Here is a 22,794-nt window from a genome sequence, read left to right on the forward strand (position 1 = left end):
TTATCTGACTGTACTGATTTATCTAATTTATCTGACTGTACCGATTTATCTGACTGTACTGATTTATCTGATTTATCTGACTGTACTGATTTATCTGATTTATCTGACTGTACTGATTTATCTGACTGTACTGATTTATCTAATTTATCTGACTGTACCGATTTATCTGACTGTACTGATTTATCTGATTTATCTGACTGTACTGATTTATCTGACTGTACTGATTTATCTAATTTATCTGACTGTACCGATTAATCTGAATATACTGATTTATCTGATTTATCTGACTGTACTGATTCATCTGATTTATCTGACTGTACTGATTTATCTGATTTATCTGACTGTACTGATTTATCTAATTTATCTGACTGTACTGATTTAAATGAATGTACTGATTTATCTGACTGTACTGATTCATCTGATTTATCTGACTGTACTGATTCATCTGATTTATCTGATTGTACTGATTTATCTGAATGTACTGATTTATCTGATTTATCTGACTGTACTGATTTATCTGATGTATCTGACTGTACTGATTTATCTGACTGTACTGATTTATCTGATGTATCTGACTGTACTGATTTATCTGAATGTACTGATTTATCTGATTTATCTGACTGTACTGATTTATCTGATGTATCTGACTGTACTGATTTATCTGATGTATCTGACTGTACTGATTTATATGACTGTACTGATTTATATGAATGTACTGATTTATCTGAATATACTGATTTATCTGATTTATCTGACTGTACTGATTCATCTGATTTATCTGAATGTACCTATTCATCAAATTCTTCTGATTCATCTTATTGTACTGATTTATCTGACTGTACTGATTTATCTGACTGTACTGATTTATCTGACTGTACTGATTTATCTAATTTATCTGACTGTACTGATTTATCTGACTGTACTGATTCATCTAATTTATCTGACTGTACTGATTCATCTGACTGTACTGATTTATCTAATTTATCTGACTGTACTGATTTATCTGACTGTACTGATTTATCTAATTTATCTGATTGTACTGATTTATCTGACTGTACTGATTTATCTAATTTATCTGACTGTACTGATTTATCTGACTGTACTGATTTATCTAATTTATCTGACTGTACCGATTAATCTGACTGTACTGATTTATCTGAATGTACTGATTCATCTAATTTATCTGACTGTACTGATTTATCTGACTGTACTGATTTATCTAATTTATCTGACTGTACCGATTTATCTGACTGTACTGATTTATCTGATTTATCTGACTGTAATGATTTATCTGACTGTACCGATTAATCTGAATATACTGATTTATCTGACTGTACTGATTTATCTGATTTATCTGACTGTACTGATTTATCTGACTGTACTGATTTATCTAATTTATCTGACTGTACCGATTTATCTGACTGTACTGATTTATCTGATTTATCTGACTGTACTGATTTATCTGACTGTACTGATTTATCTGACTGTACTGATTTATCTGACTGTACTGATTTATCTGACTGTACTGATTTATCTGACTGTACTGATTTATCTGACTGTACTGATTCATCTAATTTATCTGACTGTACTGATTTATCTGACTGTACTGATTTATCTAATTTATCTGACTGTACTGATTTATCTGACTGTACTGATTTATCTAATTTATCTGATTGTACTGATTTATCTGACTGTACTGATTTATCTAATTTATCTGACTGTACTGATTTATCTGACTGTACTGATTTATCTGATTTATCTGACTGTACTGATTTATCTGACTGTACTGATTTATCTAATTTATCTGATTGTACTGATTTATCTAATTTATCTGACTGTACTGATTTATCTGAATATACTGATTTATCTGATTTATCTGACTGTACTGATTTATCTGACTGTACTGATTTATCTGACTGTACTGATTTATCTAATTTATCTGACTGTACTGATTTATCTGAATATACTGATTTATCTGATTTATCTGACTGTACTGATTTATCTGACTGTACTGATTTATCTGACTGTACTAATTTATCTAATTTATCTGACTGTACCGATTAATCTGACTGTACTGATTTATCTGAATGTACTGATTCATCTAATTTATCTGACTGTACTGATTTATCTGACTGTACTGATTTATCTAATTTATCTGACTGTACCGATTTATCTGACTGTACTGATTTATCTGATTTATCTGACTGTACTGATTTATCTGATTTATCTGACTGTACTGATTTATCTGACTGTACTGATTTATCTAATTTATCTGACTGTACCGATTTATCTGACTGTACTGATTTATCTGATTTATCTGACTGTACTGATTTATCTGACTGTACTGATTTATCTAATTTATCTGACTGTACCGATTAATCTGAATATACTGATTTATCTGATTTATCTGACTGTACTGATTCATCTGATTTATCTGACTGTACTGATTTATCTGATTTATCTGACTGTACTGATTTATCTAATTTATCTGACTGTACTGATTTAAATGAATGTACTGATTTATCTGACTGTACTGATTCATCTGATTTATCTGACTGTACTGATTCATCTGATTTATCTGATTGTACTGATTTATCTGAATGTACTGATTTATCTGATTTATCTGACTGTACTGATTTATCTGATGTATCTGACTGTACTGATTTATCTGACTGTACTGATTTATCTGATGTATCTGACTGTACTGATTTATCTGAATGTACTGATTTATCTGATTTATCTGACTGTACTGATTTATCTGATGTATCTGACTGTACTGATTTATCTGATGTATCTGACTGTACTGATTTATATGACTGTACTGATTTATATGAATGTACTGATTTATCTGAATATACTGATTTATCTGATTTATCTGACTGTACTGATTCATCTGATTTATCTGAATGTACCTATTCATCAAATTCTTCTGATTCATCTTATTGTACTGATTTATCTGACTGTACTGATTTATCTGACTGTACTGATTTATCTGACTGTACTGATTTATCTAATTTATCTGACTGTACTGATTTATCTGACTGTACTGATTCATCTAATTTATCTGACTGTACTGATTCATCTGACTGTACTGATTTATCTAATTTATCTGACTGTACTGATTTATCTGACTGTACTGATTTATCTAATTTATCTGATTGTACTGATTTATCTGACTGTACTGATTTATCTAATTTATCTGACTGTACTGATTTATCTGACTGTACTGATTTATCTGATTTATCTGACTGTACTGATTTATCTGACTGTACTGATTTATCTAATTTATCTGATTGTACTGATTTATCTAATTTATCTGACTGTACTGATTTATCTGAATATACTGATTTATCTGATTTATCTGACTGTACTGATTTATCTGACTGTACTGATTTATCTGACTGTACTGATTTATCTAATTTATCTGACTGTACTGATTTATCTGAATATACTGATTTATCTGATTTATCTGACTGTACTGATTTATCTGACTGTACTGATTTATCTGACTGTACTGATTTATCTAATTTATCTGACTGTACCGATTAATCTGACTGTACTGATTTATCTGAATGTACTGATTCATCTAATTTATCTGACTGTACTGATTTATCTGACTGTACTGATTTATCTAATTTATCTGACTGTACCGATTAATCTGAATATACTGATTTATCTGATTTATCTGACTGTACTGATTTATCTGATTTATCTGACTGTACTGATTTATCTGACTGTACTGATTTATCTAATTTATCTGACTGTACCGATTTATCTGACTGTACTGATTTATCTGATTTATCTGACTGTACTGATTTATCTGACTGTACTGATTTATCTAATTTATCTGACTGTACCGATTAATCTGAATATACTGATTTATCTGATTTATCTGACTGTACTGATTCATCTGATTTATCTGACTGTACTGATTTATCTGATTTATCTGACTGTACTGATTTATCTAATTTATCTGACTGTACTGATTTAAATGAATGTACTGATTTATCTGACTGTACTGATTCATCTGATTTATCTGACTGTACTGATTTATCTGACTGTACTGATTTATCTGATGTATCTGACTGTACTGATTTATCTGAATGTACTGATTTATCTGATTTATCTGACTGTACTGATTTATCTGATGTATCTGACTGTACTGATTTATCTGATGTATCTGACTGTACTGATTTATCTGATGTATCTGACTGTACTGATTTATCTGAATGTACTGATTTATCTGATTTATCTGACTGTACTGATTCATCTGATGTATCTGACTGTACTGATTTATCTGAATGTACTGATTTATCTGATTTATCTGACTGTACTGATTTATCTGATGTATCTGACTGTACTGATTTATCTGATGTATCTGACTGTACTGATTTATATGACTGTACTGATTTATATGAATGTACTGATTTATCTGAATATACTGATTTATCTGATTTATCTGACTGTACTGATTCATCTGATTTATCTGAATGTACCTATTCATCAAATTCTTCTGATTCATCTTATTGTACTGATTTATCTGACTGTAATGATTTATCTGACTGTACTGATGTATCTGAATATACTGATTTATCTGATTTATCTGACTGTACTGATTTATCTGATTGTACTGATTTATCTGATTTATCTGACTGTACTGATTCATCTAATTTATCTGACTGTACCGATTTACCTGACTGTACTGATTTATCTGATTAATTTGACAGTACTGATTTATCTGACCATACCGATTTATCAGATTTATCTGACTGTACTGATTTATCTAATTCACTCACTGGACTCTACCCACACACTCACTGGACTCTACCTATACACTCACTGGACTCTACCCACACACTCTCTGGACTCTACCCACACACTCACTGGACTCTACCTATACACTGACTGGACTCTACCTATACACTCACTGGACTCTACCCACACACTCACTGGACTCTACCCACACACTCACTGGACTGGACTCTACCTATACACTACACTGGACTCTACCCACACACTCACTGGACTCTACCCACACACTGGACTGGACTCTACCTATACACTACACTGGACTCTACCTATACACTACACTGGACTCTACCCACACACTCACTGGACTCTACCCACACACTCACTGGACTCTACCCACACACTCACTGGACTCTACCCACACACTCACTGTACTCTACCCACACACTCACTGGACTCTACCTATACACTCACTGGACTCTACCCACACACTCACTGGACTCTACCCACACACTCACTGGACTCTACCCACACACTCACTGGACTCTACCCACACACTCACTGGACTCTACCCACACACTCACTGTACTCTACCCACACACTCACTGGACTCTACCTATACACTCACTGGACTCTACCCACACACTCACTGAACTCTACCCTCACACTCACTGGACTCTACCTATACACTCACTGGACACTACCCACACACTCACTGGACTCTACCCACACACTCACTGGACTCTAACTATACACTCACTGGACTCTACCCGAACACTCACTGGACTCTACCCACACACTCACTGGACTCGACCCACACACTCACTGGACTCTACCCATACAGTCACTGGACTCTACCCGAACACTCACTGGACTCTACCCACACACTCACTGGACTCTACCCACACACTCACTGGACTCTACCCACACACTCACTGGACTCTACCTATACACTCACTGGACTCTACCCACACACTCACTGGACTCTACCCACACACTCACTGGACTCTACCTATACACTCACTGGACTCTACCCACACACTCACTGGACTCTACCCACACACTCACTGGACTCTACCCACACACTCACTGGACTCTACCTATACACTCACTGGACTCTACCCACACACTCACTGAACTCTACCCTCACACTCACTGGACTCTACCCACACACTCACTGGACTCTACCTATACACTCACTGGACTCTACCTATACACTCACTGGACTCTACCCACACACTCACTGTACTCTACCCACACACTCACTGGACTCTACCCACACACTCACTGGACTCTACCCACACACTCACTGGACTCTACCTATACACTCACTGGACTCTACCCATACACTCACTGGACTCTACCCACACACTCACTGGACTCTACCCACACACTCACTGGACTCTACCCACACACTCACTGGACTCTACCCATACAGTCACTGGACTCTACCCGAACACTCAATGGACTCTACCCACACACTCACTGGACTCGACCCACACACTCACTGGACTCGACCCACACACTCACTGGACTCTACCTATACACTCACTGGACTCTACCCACACACTCACTGGACTCTACCTATACACTCACTGGACTCGACCCACACACTCACTGGACTCAACCTATATACTCACTGGACTCTACCCATACACTCACTGGACTCTACCCACACACTCACTGGACTCTACCTATACACTCACTGGACTCTAACCACACACTCACTGGACTCTACCTATACACTCACTGGACTCTACCCATACAGTCACTGGACTCTACCCGAACACTCACTGGACTCTACCCACACACTCACTGGACTCGACCCACACACTCACTGGACTCGACCCACACACTCACTGGACTCTACCTATACACTCACTGGACTCTACCCACACACTCACTGAACTCTACCCTCACACTCACTGGACTCTACCTATACACACACTGGACTCTACCCACACACTCACTGGACTCTACCCACACACTCACTGGACTCTACCTATACACTCACTGGACTCTACCCGAACACTCACTGGACTCTACCCACACACTCACTGGACTCGACCCACACACTCACTGGACTCTACCCATACAGTCACTGGACTCTACCCGAACACTCACTGGACTCTACCCACACACTCACTGGACTCTACCCACACACTCACTGGACTCTACCCACACACTCACTGGACTCTACCTATACACTCACTGGACTCTACCCACACACTCACTGGACTCTACCCACACACTCACTGGACTCTACCCACACACTCACTGGACTCTACCTATACACTCACTGGACTCTACCCACACACTCACTGGACTCTACCCACACACTCACTGGACTCTACCCACACACTCACTGGACTCTACCTATACACTCACTGGACTCTACCCACACACTCACTGAACTCTACCCTCACACTCACTGGACTCTACCCACACACTCACTGGACTCTACCTATACACTCACTGGACTCTACCTATACACTCACTGGACTCTACCCACACACTCACTGTACTCTACCCACACACTCACTGGACTCTACCTATACACTCACTGGACTCTACCCACACACTCACTGGACTCTACCTATACACTCACTGGACTCGACCCACACACTCACTGGACTCAACCTATATACTCACTGGACTCTACCCATACACTCACTGGACTCTACCCACACACTCACTGGACTCTACCTATACACTCACTGGACTCTAACCACACACTCACTGGACTCTACCTACACACTCACTGGACTCTACCCATACAGTCACTGGACTCTACCCGAACACTCACTGGACTCTACCCACACACTCACTGGACTCGACCCACACACTCACTGGACTCGACCCACACACTCACTGGACTCTACCTATACACTCACTGGACTCTAACCACACACTCACTGGACTCTACCCACACACTCACTGGACTCTACCCACACACTCACTGTACTCTACCCACACACTCACTGGACTCTACCTATACACTCACTGGACTCTACCCACACACTCACTGGACTCTACCCACACACTCACTGGATTCTACCCACACACTCACTGGACTCTACCCACACACTCACTGGACTCTACCCACACACTCACTGGACTCTACCCACACACTCACTGGACTCTACCCACACACTCACTGGACTCTACCTATACACTCACTGGACTCTACCCACACACTCACTGGACTCTACCCACACACTCACTGGACTCTACCCACACACTCACTGGACTCTACCTATACACTCACTGGACTCTACCCACACACTCACTGAACTCTACCCTCACACTCACTGGACTCTACCCACACACTCACTGGACTCTACCTATACACTCACTGGACTCTACCTATACACTCACTGGACTCTACCCACACACTCACTGTACTCTACCCACACACTCACTGGACTCTACCCACACACTCACTGGACTCTACCCACACACTCACTGGAATCTACCTATACACTCACTGGACTCTACCCATACACTCACTGGACTCTACCCACACACTCACTGGACTCTACCCACACACTCACTGGACTCTACCCATACAGTCACTGGACTCTACCCGAACACTCAATGGACTCTACCCACACACTCACTGGACTCGACCCACACACTCACTGGACTCGACCCACACACTCACTGGACTCTACCTATACACTCACTGGACTCTACCCACACACTCACTGGACTCTACCTATACACTCACTGGACTCGACCCACACACTCACTGGACTCAACCTATATACTCACTGGACTCTACCCATACACTCACTGGACTCTACCAACACACTCACTGGACTCTACCTATACACTCACTGGACTCTAACCACACACTCACTGGACTCTACCTATACACTCACTGGACTCTACCCATACAGTCACTGGACTCTACCCGAACACTCACTGGACTCTACCCACACACTCACTGGACTCGACCCACACACTCACTGGACTCGACCCACACACTCACTGGACTCTACCTATACACTCACTGGACTCTAACCACACACTCACTGGACTCTACCCACACACTCACTGGACTCTACCCACACACTCACTGTACTCTACCCACACACTCACTGGACTCTACCTATACACTCACTGGACTCTACCCACACACTCACTGGACTCTACCCACACACTCACTGGACTCTACCCACACACTCACTGGACTCTACCCACACACTCACTGGACTCTACCCACACACTCACTGTACTCTACCCACACACTCACTGGACTCTACCTATACACTCACTGGACTCTACCCACGCACTCACTGAACTCTACCCTCACACTCACTGGACTCTACCTATACACTCACTGGACTCTACCCACACACTCACTGGACTCTACCCACACACTCACTGGACTCTACCTATACACTCACTGGACTCTACCCGAACACTCACTGGACTCTACCCACACACTCACTGGACTCGACCCACACACTCACTGGACTCGACCCACACACTCACTGGACTCAACCTATATACTCACTGGACTCGACCCACACACTCACTGGACTCAACCCACACACTCACTGGACTCTACCTATACACTCACTGGACTCTAACCACACACTCACTGGACTCTACCTATACACTCACTGGACTCTACCCATACAGTCACTGGACTCTACCCGAACACTCACTGGACTCTACCCACACACTCACTGGACTCTACCCACACACTCACTGGACTCTACCCACACACTCACTGGACTCTACCTATACACTCACTGGACTCTACCCACACACTCACTGGACTCTACCCACACACTCACAGGACTCTACCCACACACTCACTGGACTCTACCTATACACTCACTGACTCTACCCACACACTCACTGGACTCTACCCACACACTCACTGGACTCTACCCACACACTCACTGGACTCTACCTATACACTCACTGGACTCTACCCACACACTCACTGAACTCTACCCTCACACTCACTGGACTCTACCCACACACTCACTGGACTCTACCTATACACTCACTGGACTCTACCTATACACTCACTGGACTCTACCCACACACTCACTGTACTCTACCCACACACTCACTGGACTCGACCCACACACTCACTGGACTCGACCCACACACTCACTGGACTCTACCTATACACTCACTGGACTCTACCCACACACTCACTGGACTCTACCTATACACTCACTGGACTCGACCCACACACTCACTGGACTCAACCTATATACTCACTGGACTCTACCCATACACTCACTGGACTCTACCCACACACTCACTGGACTCTACCTATACACTCACTGGAATCTAACCACACACTCACTGGACTCTACCTATACACTCACTGGACTCTACCCATACAGTCACTGGACTCTACCCGAACACTCACTGGACTCTACCCACACACTCACTGGACTCGACCCACATACTCACTGGACTCGACCCACACACTCACTGGACTCTACCTATACACTCACTGGACTCTAACCACACACTCACTGGACTCTACCCACACACTCACTGGACTCTAACCACACACTCACTGGACTCTACCCACACACTCACTGGACTCTACCCACACACTCACTGGACTCTACCTATACACTCACTGGACTCTACCCATACAGTCACTGGACTCTACCCGAACACTCACTGGACTCTACCCACACACTCACTGGACTCGACCCACACACTCACTGGACTCGACCCACACACTCACTGGACTCTACCTATACACTCACTGGACTCTACCCACACACTCACTGGACTCTACCTATACACTCACTGGACTCTACCCACACACTCACTGGACTCGACCCACACACTCACTGGACTCTACCTATACACTCACTGGACTCTACCCACACACTCACTGGACTCTACCTATACACTCACTGGACTCTAACCACACACTCACTGGACTCTACCTATACACTCACTGGACTCTACCTATACACTCACTGGACTCTACCCATACAGTCACTGGACTCTACCCGAACACTCAATGGACTCTACCCACACACTCACTGGACTCGACCCACACACTCACTGGACTCGACCCACACACTCACTGGACTCTACCTATACACTCACTGGACTCTACCCACACACTCACTGGACTCTACCCATACACTCACTGGACTCTACCCACACACTCACTGGACTCTACCTATACACTCACTGGACTCTACCCATACACTCACTGGACTCTACCCACACACTCACTGGACTCTACCTATACACTCACTGGACTCTACCCACACACTCACTGGACTCTACCTATACACTCACTGGACTCTAACCACACACTCACTGGACTCTACCTATACACTCACTGGACTCTACCTATACACTCACTGGACTCTACCCATACAGTCACTGGACTCTACCCGAACACTCAATGGACTCTACCCACACACTCACTGGACTCTACCCACACACTCACTGGACTCTACCCACACACTCACTGGACTCTACCTATACACTCACTGGACTCTACCCATACAGTCACTGGACTCTACCCGAACACTCACTGGACTCTACCCACACACTCACTGGACTCGACCCACACACTCACTGGACTCGACCCACACACTCACTGGACTCTACCTATACACTCACTGGACTCTACCCACACACTCACTGGACTCTACCCACACACTCACTGGACTCTACCCACACACTCACTGGACTCTACCCACACACTCACTGGACTCTACCCATACAGTCACTGGACTCTACCCGAACACTCACTGGACTCGACCCACACACTCACTGGACTCGACCCACACACTCACTGGACTCTACCTATACACTCACTGGACTCTAACCACACACTCACTGGACTCTACCTATACACTCACTGGACTCTACCCACACACTCACTGGACTCTACCCGAACACTGACTGGACTCTACCCACACACTCACTGGACTCTACCCACACACTCACTGAACTCTACCCTCACACTCACTGGACTCTACCTATACACTCACTGGACTCTACCTATACACTCACTGGACTCTACCCACACACTCACTGGACTCTACCCACACACTCACTGGACTCTACCCACACACTCACTGGACTCTACCTATACACTCACTGGACTCTACCCACACACTCACTGGACTCTACCCACACACTCACTGGACTCTACCCACACACTCACTGGACTCTACCTATACACTCACTGGACTCTACCCACACACTCACTGAACTCTACCCTCACACTCACTGGACTCTACCCACACACTCACTGGACTCTACCCGAACACTCACTGGACTCTACCCACACACTCACTGGACTCTACCTATACACTCACTGGACTCGACCTATATACTCACTGGACTCTACCCACACACTCACTGGACTCTACCTATACACTCACTGGACTCTACCCACACACTCACTGAACTCTACCCTCACACTCACTGGACTCTACCTACACACTCACTGGACTCTACCCACACACTCACTGGACTCTACCTATACACTCACTGGACTCGACCTATATACTCACTGGACTCTACCTACACACTCACTGGACTCTACCCACACACTCACTGGACTCTACCTATACACTCACTGGACTCTACCTATACACTCACTGGACTCTACCCATACAGTCACTGGACTCTACCCGAACACTCAATGGACTCGACCCACACACTCACTGGACTCTACCTATACACTCACTGGACTCTACCCACACACTCACTGGACTCTACCTATACACTCACTGGACTCGACCTATATACTCACTGGACTCTACCTATACACTCACTGGACTCGACCCACACACTCACTGGACTCAACCTATATACTCACTGGACTCTACCCACACACTCACTGGACTCAACCTATATACTCACTGGACTCTACCTATACACTCACTGGACTCGACCCACACACTCACTGGACTCAACCTATATACTCACTGGACTCTACCCATACACTCACTGGACTCTACCCATACACTCACTGGACTCTACCTATACACTCACTGGACTCTAACCACACACTCACTGGACTCTACCTATACACTCACTGGACTCTACCCGAACACTCACTGGACTCTACCCACACACTCACTGGACTCGACCCACACACTCACTGGACTCGACCCACACACTCACTGGACTCTACCTATACACTCACTGGACTCTAACCACACACTCACTGGACTCTACCTATACACTCACTGGACTCTACCCATACAGTCACTGGACTCTACCCGAACACTCACTGGACTCTACCCACACACTCACTGGACTCTACCCACACACTCACTGAACTCTACCCTCACACTCACTGGACTCTACCCACACACTCACTGGACTCTACCTATACACTCACTGGACTCTACCCATACACTCACTGGACTCTACCCACACACTCACTGGACTCTACCCATACACTCACTGGACTCTACCCACACACTCACTGGACTCTACCTATACACTCACTGGACTCTACCTATACACTCACTGTACTCTAACCACACACTCACTGGACTCTACCCACACACTCACTGGACTCTACCTATACACTCACTGGACTCTACCCACACACTCACTGGACTCTACCCACACACTCACTGGACTCTACCCATACACTCACTGGACTCTACCCACACACTCACTGAACTCTACCCATACACTCACTGGACTCTACCCATACACTCACTGGACTCTACCCACACACTCACTGGACTGGACTCTACCTACACACTCACTGGACTCTACCCATACACTCACTGGACTCTACCCACACACTCACTACACTGGACTCTACCTATACACTCACTTTCTTTCAGATAATTAATTGAAAGTTGTGTGTTATTGTCTTAGTGCATACCTTCTAATCCACAGAGGACCAGTGTGTTCAAACCAAGCAATAACAAACCTGATTCAACTAATCATGTCTTGATTGAAGTCTATGATTAGTTGGAATCAGGTGTGGACTGTTTTGCATTGATCTCAGTGTATTCGATTGGGTCAGTCCTGAGCCACGGGAAGAGATGCTTAGTTACTAGAACACTACTATTACTATTACTACCACCCATCTACTACCTAACCACCATAGTGTCTTCCTTTCCTGAGCCACGGGAAGTGAAGACGCTAGCTACACTGTGTGTGTATATATATATACACAGTGCATTCAGAAAGTATTCAGACCCCATGACCTTTTCCACATTTTGTTACGTTACAACCTTATTCTAAATTGGCCTTATTCAGAGACTTGTCCCGAAGCCACTCCTGCGTTGTCTTGGCTGTGTGCTTAGGGTCGTTGTCCTGTTGGTCGTGCTGCTGCTCCAGTTTCAACTGTTCTACCTGCGGCTAGGGAACCCTGACCTGTTCACCGGATGTGCTACCAGACCTTGAGAGGATCTCTGCAGCACCTGCTGTCTTGACCTCTGAGTGCTTGGCTATGAAAAGCCAACTGACATTTACTCCTGAGGTACTGACCTGTTGCACCCTCTACAACCACTGTGATTATTATTTGACCCTGCTGGTCATATATGAACGTTTGAACATCTTGAAGAACAATCTGGCCTTAAATGGCCATGTACTCTTATAATCTACACCCGGCACAGCCAGAAGGGGACTGGCCACCCCTCAGAGACTGGTTCCTCTCTAGGTTTCTTCCTAGGTTCCTGCCCTTCTAGGGAGTTTTTCCTAGCCACCGTGCTTCTGCATTGCTTGCTGTTTGGGGCTGTAGGCTGGGTTTCTGGATAAGCACTTTGTGACATCTGCTGATGTAAAAAAGGCTTAATAAATACATTTGATTGATAGATTGGAAGGTGAACCTTCACCCCAGTCTGAGGTCCTGAGCGCTCTGGAGCAGGTTTTCATCAAGAATCTCTCTGTACTTTACTCCGTTCATATTTCCCTCGATCCTGACTAGTCTTCCAGTCCCTGCCGCTGAAAGATATCCCCACAGCATGATGCTGCCACCACCATGCTTCACCGTAGGGATGGTGCCAGGTTTCCTCCAGACGTGATGCTTGGCATTCAGGCCAAAGAGGTCAATCTTCGTTTCATCAGACCAAAGAATCTTGTTTTTCATGGTCTGAGAGACCTTTAGGTGCCTTTTGGCAAACTCCAAGCTGGCTGTCATGTGCCTTTTACTGAGGAGTGACTTCTGTCTGGCCACTCTACCATACAGGCCTGATAGGGGGAGTGCTGCAGAGATAGTTGTCCTTCTGGAAGGTTCTCCCATCTCCACAGAGGACCTCTGGAGCTCTGTCAGTGACCATTGGGTTCTTGGTCACCTCCCTGACCAAGGCCCTTCTCCCCCGATTGCTCAGCTCTAGGTGGTTCCAAACTTCTTCCATTTAAGAATAATGGAGGCCACTGTGTTCTTGGGGTCCTTCAATGCTGCAGAAATGTTTTTGTACCCTCGACACAATCCTGTCTCTGTGCTCTATGGACAATTCCTTCGACCTCTTGGCTTGGTTTTTGCTCTGACATACACTGTCAATTGTGGGAACTTATATAGACAGGTGTGTGCCTTTCCAGATCATGTCCAATCAATAGAATTTACCATAGGTGGACTCCAATCAAGCTCTAGAAACATCTCAAGGATGATCAATGGAAACAGGATGCACCTAAGCTTAATTTCGAGTCTCATAGCAAAGGGGCTGACTACTTATGTAAATAAAGTAAAAAAATTTTTTTGACATTTGCAAACATTTCTGAACAGTTTTTGCTTTGCCATTAAGGGGTATTGTGTTTATATTGATGAGGATGTAACGTAACAAAATGTGGAGAAAGTTAAGGGGTCCGAATACTTTCCGAATGCACTGAACCCACTTACCTGGCTAAAGGCATGACGTAGTGATCCTGGTTCGAATCCAGGCTCTGTGGTAGCCGGCCGCGACCGGGAGACCCATGGGGCGGCGCACAATTGGCCCAGCGTCGTCCAGGGTAGGAGAGGGAATGGCCGGTAGGGATGTAGCTCAGTTGGTAGAGCATGGCGTTTGCAACGCCAGGGTTGTGGGTTCGTTTCCCACGGGGGGCCAGTATGAAAAAAATAAAAAATAAATGAGAAAAATAATGTATGCACTCACTAACTGTAAGTCACTCTGGATAAGAGCGTCTGCTAAATGACTAAAATGTAAATGTAAAAATGTCCAACTCCTTGATCTCCAGCAGTAAGAGTGAGCCTGCTGTGGTTAATCCGTCCAACTCCCTGATCTCCACGTTCTCCTGCGCCCCTTCCACCTCTGACTCTGTCAGGATCAAGTGTCGCGAGATGCTGTCCCAGGCTCTACAGGCCGGAGGTAAGACCGAATACCCTACTGTACTGTTTGTAGACCTAACACCCTACTGTACTGGGGATAGAAATAACACCCTACTGTACTGGTGATAGACCTAACACCCTACTGTACTGGTTATAGACAAAACACCCTACTGTACTGGGGATAGACCTAACACCCTACTGTACTGGTTATAGACCTAACACCCTACTGTACTGGGGATAGACCTAACACGCTACTGTACTGGGGATATACCTAACACCCTACTGTACTGGTTATAGACCTAACACCCTACAGTACTGGGGATAGACCTAATACCCTACTGTACTGGGGATATACCTAACACCCTACTGTACTGGGGATAGACCTAACACCCTACTGTACTGGTTATAGACCTAATTCCCTACTGTACTGCTGATAGACCTAACACCCTACTGTACTGGTTATAGACCTAACTCCCTACTCTACTGGGGATAGACCTAACTCCCTACTGTACTGGTTAAAGACCTAACACCCTACTGTACTGGTTATAGACCTAACTCCCTACTGTACTGGGGATAGACCTAACACCCTACTGTACTGGGGATAGACCTAACTCCCTACTGTACTGGTTATAGACCTAACACCCTACTGTACTGGGGATAGACCTAACACGCTACTGTACTGGGGATATACCTAACACCCTACTGTACTGGTTATAGACCTAACACCCTACAGTACTGGGGATAGACCTAGTACCCTACTGTACTGGGGATATACCTAACACCCTACTGTACTGGGGATAGACCTAACACCCTACTGTACTGGTTATAGACCTAATTCCCTACTGTACTGCTGATAGACCTAACACCCTACTGTACTGGTTATAGACCTAACTCCCTACTCTACTGGGGATAGACCTAACTCCCTACTGTACTGGTTATAGACCTAACTCCCTACTGTACTGGGGATAGACCTAACACCCTACTGTACTGGGGATAGACCTAACTCCCTACTGTACTGGTTATAGACCTAACTCCCTACTGTACTGGGGATAGACCTAACACCCTACTGTACTGGTTATATACCTAACTCCCTACTGTACTGGTTATAGACCTCACACCTACTGTACTGGGGATAGACCTAACACCCTGCTGTACTGGGGATATACCTAACTCCCTACTGTACTGGGGATAGACCTAACACCCTACTGTACTGGTTATATACCTAACACCCTACTGTACTGGGGATAGACCTAACACCCTACTGTACTGGTTATATACCTAACACCCTACTGTACTGGGGATAGACCTAACACCCAACTGTACTGGTTATAGACCTAACACCCTACTGTACTGGTTATAGACCTAACACCCTACTGTACTGGTGATATACCTAACAACCTACTGTACTGGTTATAGAAGTAATACCCTACTGTACTGGTTATAGACCTAACACCCTACTGTACTGGGGATAGACCTAACACCCTACTCTACTGGTTATAGACCTAACACCCTACTGTACTGGTTATAGACCTAACACCCTACTGTACTGGGGATATACCTAACTCCCTACTGTACTGGGGATAGACCTAACACGCTACTGTACTGGGGATAGACGTAACACCCTACTGTACTGGGGATAGACCTAACACCCTACTGTACTGGTTATAGACCTAACACCCTACTGTACTGGTTATAGACCTAATACCCTACTGTACTTGTTATAGACCTAACACCCTACTGTACTGGGGATAGACCTAACACCCTACTGTACTGGGGATAGACCTAACACCCTACTGTACTGGTTATAGACCTAACACTCTACTGTACTGGTTATAGACCTAACTCCCTACTGTACTGGTTATAGACCTAACACCCTACTGTACTGGTTATAGACCTAACTCCCTACTGTACTGGTTATAGACCTAACACCCTACTGTACTGGTTATAGACCTAACACCCTACTGTACTGGTTATAGACCTAACACCCTACTGTACTGGTTATAGACCTAACACCCTACTGTACTGGTTATAGACCTAACACCCTACTGTACTGGTGATGGACCTAACACCTACTGTACTGGGGATAGACCTAACACCCTACTGTACTGGGGATAGACCTAACACCCTACTGTACTGGGGATATACCTAACACCCTACTGTACTGGTTATAGACCTAACACCCTACTGTACTGGGGATAGACCTAACACCCCTACTGTACTGGGAATAGACCCTAACACCCTACTGTACTGGGGATAGACCTAACACCCTACTGTACTGGTTATAGACCCGAACACCCTACTGTGCTGGTTATAGACCTAACACCCTACTGTACTGGTTATAGACCTAACACCCTACTGTAATGGTTATAGACCTAACACTCTACTGTACTGGTTATAGACCTAACACCCTACTGTACTGGGGATAGACCTAATACCCTACTGTACTGGTTATAGACCTAACACCCTACTGTACTGGGGATATACCTGACACCCTACTGTACTGGGGATAGACCTAACACACTACTGTACTGGTGATGGACCTAACACCCTACTGTACTGGTTATAGACCTAACACCCTACTGTACTGGTGATGGACCTACCAACCTACTGTACTGGTTATAGACCTAACACCCTACTGTACTGGTTATAGACCTAACACCCTACTGTACTGGTTATAGACCTAACAACCTACTGTACTGGGGATAGACCTAACACCCTACTGTACTGGTTATAGACCGAACACCCTACTGTGCTGGTTATAGACCTAACACCCTACTGTACTGGTTATAGACCTAACACCCTACTGTACTGGTTATAGACCTAACACCCTACTGTACTGGTTATAGACCTAACACCCTACTGTACTGGTTATAGACCTAACACCCTACTGTACTGGGGATAGACCTAACACCCTACTGTACTGGTTATAGACCGAACACCCTATTGTGCTGGTTATAGACCTAACACCCTACTGTACTGGTTATAGACCTAACACCCTACTGTACTGGTTATATACCTAACACCCTACTGTACTGGTTATAGACCTAACACCCTACTGTACTGGGGATAGACCTAATACCCTACTGTACTGGTTATAGACCTAACACCCTACTGTACTGGGGATAGACCTAACACCCTACTGTACTGGGGATAGACCTAATACCCTACTGTACTGGTTATAGACCTAACACCCTACTGTACTGGGGATAGACCTAACACCCTACTGTACTGGTTATAGACCTAACACCCTACTGTACTGGGGATAGACCTAATACCCTACTGTACTGGTTATAGACCTAACACCCTACTGTACTGGGGATAGACCTAACACCCTACTGTACTGGTTATATACCTAACTCCCTACTGTACTGGTTATAGACCTCACACCCTACTGTACTGGGGATAGACCTAACACCCTGCTGTACTGGGGATATACCTAACTCCCTACTGTACTGGGGATAGACCTAACACCCTACTGTACTGGTTATATACCTAACACCCTACTGTACTGGGGATAGACCTAACACCCTACTGTACTGGTTATAGACCTAATTCCCTACTGTACTGCTGATAGACCTAACACCCTACTGTACTGGTTATAGACCTAACTCCCTACTCTACTGGGGATAGACCTAACTCCCTACTGTACTGGTTATAGACCTAACTCCCTACTGTACTGGGGATAGACCTAACACCCTACTGTACTGGGGATAGACCTAACTCCCTACTGTACTGGTTATAGACCTAACTCCCTACTGTACTGGGGATAGACCTAACACCCTACTGTACTGGTTATATACCTAACTCCCTACTGTACTGGTTATAGACCTCACACCCTACTGTACTGGGGATAGACCTAACACCCTGCTGTACTGGGGATATACCTAACTCCCTACTGTACTGGGGATAGACCTAACACCCTACTGTACTGGTTATATACCTAACACCCTACTGTACTGGGGATAGACCTAACACCCTACTGTACTGGTTATATACCTAACACCCTACTGTACTGGGGATAGACCTAACACCCAACTGTACTGGTTATAGACCTAACACCCTACTGTACTGGTTATAGACCTAACACCCTACTGTACTGGTGATATACCTAACAACCTACTGTACTGGTTATAGAAGTAATACCCTACTGTACTGGTTATAGACCTAACACCCTACTGTACTGGGGATAGACCTAACACCCCTACTCTACTGGTTATAGACCTAACACCTACTGTACTGGTTATAGACCTAACACCCTACTGTACTGGGGATATACCTAACTCCCTACTGTACTGGGGATAGACCTAACACGCTACTGTACTGGGGGATAGACGTAACACTCCTACTGTACTGGGGATAGACCTAACACCCTACTGTACTGGTTATAGACCTAACACCCTACTGTACTGGTTATAGACCTAATACCCTACTGTACTTGTTATAGACCTAACACCCCTACTGTACTGGGGATAGACCTAACACCCTACTGTACTGGGGATAGACCTAACACCCTACTGTACTGGTTATAGACCTAACACTCTACTGTACTGGTTATAGACCTAACTCCCTACTGTACTGGTTATAGACCTAACACCCTACTGTACTGGTTATAGACCTAACTCCCTACTGTACTGGTTATAGACCTAACACCCTACTGTACTGGTTATAGACCTAACACCCTACTGTACTGGTTATAGACCTAACACCCTACTGTACTGGTTATAGACCTAACACCCTACTGTACTGGTTATAGACCTAACACCCTACTGTACTGGTGATGGACCTAACACCCTACTGTACTGGGGATAGACCTAACACCCTACTGTACTGGGGATAGACCTAACACCCTACTGTACTGGGGATATACCTAACACCCTACTGTACTGGTTATAGACCTAACACCCTACTGTACTGGGGATAGACCTAACACCCTACTGTACTGGGAATAGACCTAACACCCTACTGTACTGGGGATAGACCTAACACCCTACTGTACTGGTTATAGACCGAACACCCTACTGTGCTGGTTATAGACCTAACACCCTACTGTACTGGTTATAGACCTAACACCCTACTGTAATGGTTATAGACCTAACACTCTACTGTACTGGTTATAGACCTAACACCCTACTGTACTGGGGATAGACCTAATACCCTACTGTACTGGTTATAGACCTAACACCCTACTGTACTGGGGATATACCTGACACCCTACTGTACTGGGGATAGACCTAACACACTACTGTACTGGTGATGGACCTAACACCCTACTGTACTGGTTATAGACCTAACACCCTACTGTACTGGTGATGGACCTACCAACCTACTGTACTGGTTATAGACCTAACACCCTACTGTACTGGTTATAGACCTAACACCCTACTGTACTGGTTATAGACCTAACAACCTACTGTACTGGGATAGACCTAACACCCTACTGTACTGGTTATAGACCGAACACCCTACTGTGCTGGTTATAGACCTAACACCCTACTGTACTGGTTATAGACCTAACACCCTACTGTACTGGTTATAGACCTAACACCCTACTGTACTGGTTATAGACCTAACACCCTACTGTACTGGTTTATAGACCTAACACCCCTACTGTACTGGGGATAGACCTAACACCCTACTGTACTGGTTATAGACCGAACACCCTATTGTGCTGGTTATAGACCTAACACCCTACTGTACTGGTTATAGACCTAACACCCTACTGTACTGGTTATATACCTAACACCCTACTGTACTGGTTATAGACCTAACACCCTACTGTACTGGGGATAGACCTAATACCCTACTGTACTGGTTATAGACCTAACACCCTACTGTACTGGGGATAGACCTAACACCCTACTGTACTGGGGATAGACCTAATACCCTACTGTACTGGTTGTAGACCTAACACCCTATTGTACTGGGGATAGACCTAACACCCTACTGTACTGGTTATAGACCTAACACCCTACTGTACTGGGGATAGACCTAATACCCTACTGTACTGGTTATAGACCTAACACCCTACTGTACTGGGGATAGACCTAACACCCTACTGTACTGGTTATAGACCTAACACCCTACTGTACTTTTTATAGACCTAACACCCTACTGTACTGGGGATAGACCTAACACCCTACTGTACTGGTGATGGACCTACCACCATAGGGAGATGCAGTCCCAGAGATGTGCAACGTCATGGCAGGTTGTAACTTGTATGATATATTCCTGACTTCACTGTCTCTCCTCTCCTCCAGACGACTACATCGCTATAGGAGCTGCCTGTGATGAACTGGGAGCTCAGATTGAGGAATATATCTTCTGTGAGTTAAAGAACACAGACCCCAAATATAAGAACCTTGTCAGGAGTCGCATTGCCAACCTGAAGGTCATCAAGAACCCCAACCTCAGGAAGAGTGTTCTCTGTGGGAATGTCTCCCCCGACCGCATGGCCAAAATGACCGCTCAGGTAGGCTACCTAACCCTGACCCCTAACCCCAACCTGACCCCTGAGGTAACCCTGACTCTACCTGACCCCTGATCCCTGGCCCTAATGTGTTCTCTGTGTTGAATTATGGAGGTGATTAGCTAAAGCAGATAAGGAAGAACCTGACCCATGACCCCAGACCCTACTGTGTTCCTGTGATAACAGGAGATGGCCAGTGACGAGCTGAAGCAGATAAGGAAGAACCTGACCAAAGAGGTCATCAGAGATCACCAGGTGTCCCAGACTGGAGGAACCCAGACCGACCTGTTCACCTGCGGCAAGTGCAAGAAGAAGAGGT

At 44.7% G+C, this 22,794-nt stretch overlaps 1 protein-coding gene across 1 annotated transcript in view; it reads left to right on the top strand.

The window, feature by feature from the left end:
* The window catches only part of LOC121556162 (transcription elongation factor A protein 1-like), a gene marked incomplete at its 3' end in the record, with an annotated part of 139,981 nt that extends 117,191 nt beyond the window's left edge, over window positions 1–22,790 (top strand). Inside the window, exons 3-6 of the mRNA XM_045216752.1 lie at window positions 13,766–13,783; window positions 15,898–16,049; window positions 22,267–22,478; window positions 22,662–22,790. Coding sequence (XP_045072687.1) covers window positions 13,766–13,783; window positions 15,898–16,049; window positions 22,267–22,478; window positions 22,662–22,790 — 511 coding nt within the window. The remainder of the gene's footprint in view (window positions 1–13,765; window positions 13,784–15,897; window positions 16,050–22,266; window positions 22,479–22,661) is intronic.
* Between the last annotated feature and the right edge of the window lie 4 nt (window positions 22,791–22,794).

Source organism: Coregonus clupeaformis, unplaced genomic scaffold, assembly GCF_020615455.1.
Source record: "Coregonus clupeaformis isolate EN_2021a unplaced genomic scaffold, ASM2061545v1 scaf0789, whole genome shotgun sequence".
Lineage (NCBI taxonomy): Eukaryota > Metazoa > Chordata > Actinopteri > Salmoniformes > Salmonidae > Coregonus > Coregonus clupeaformis.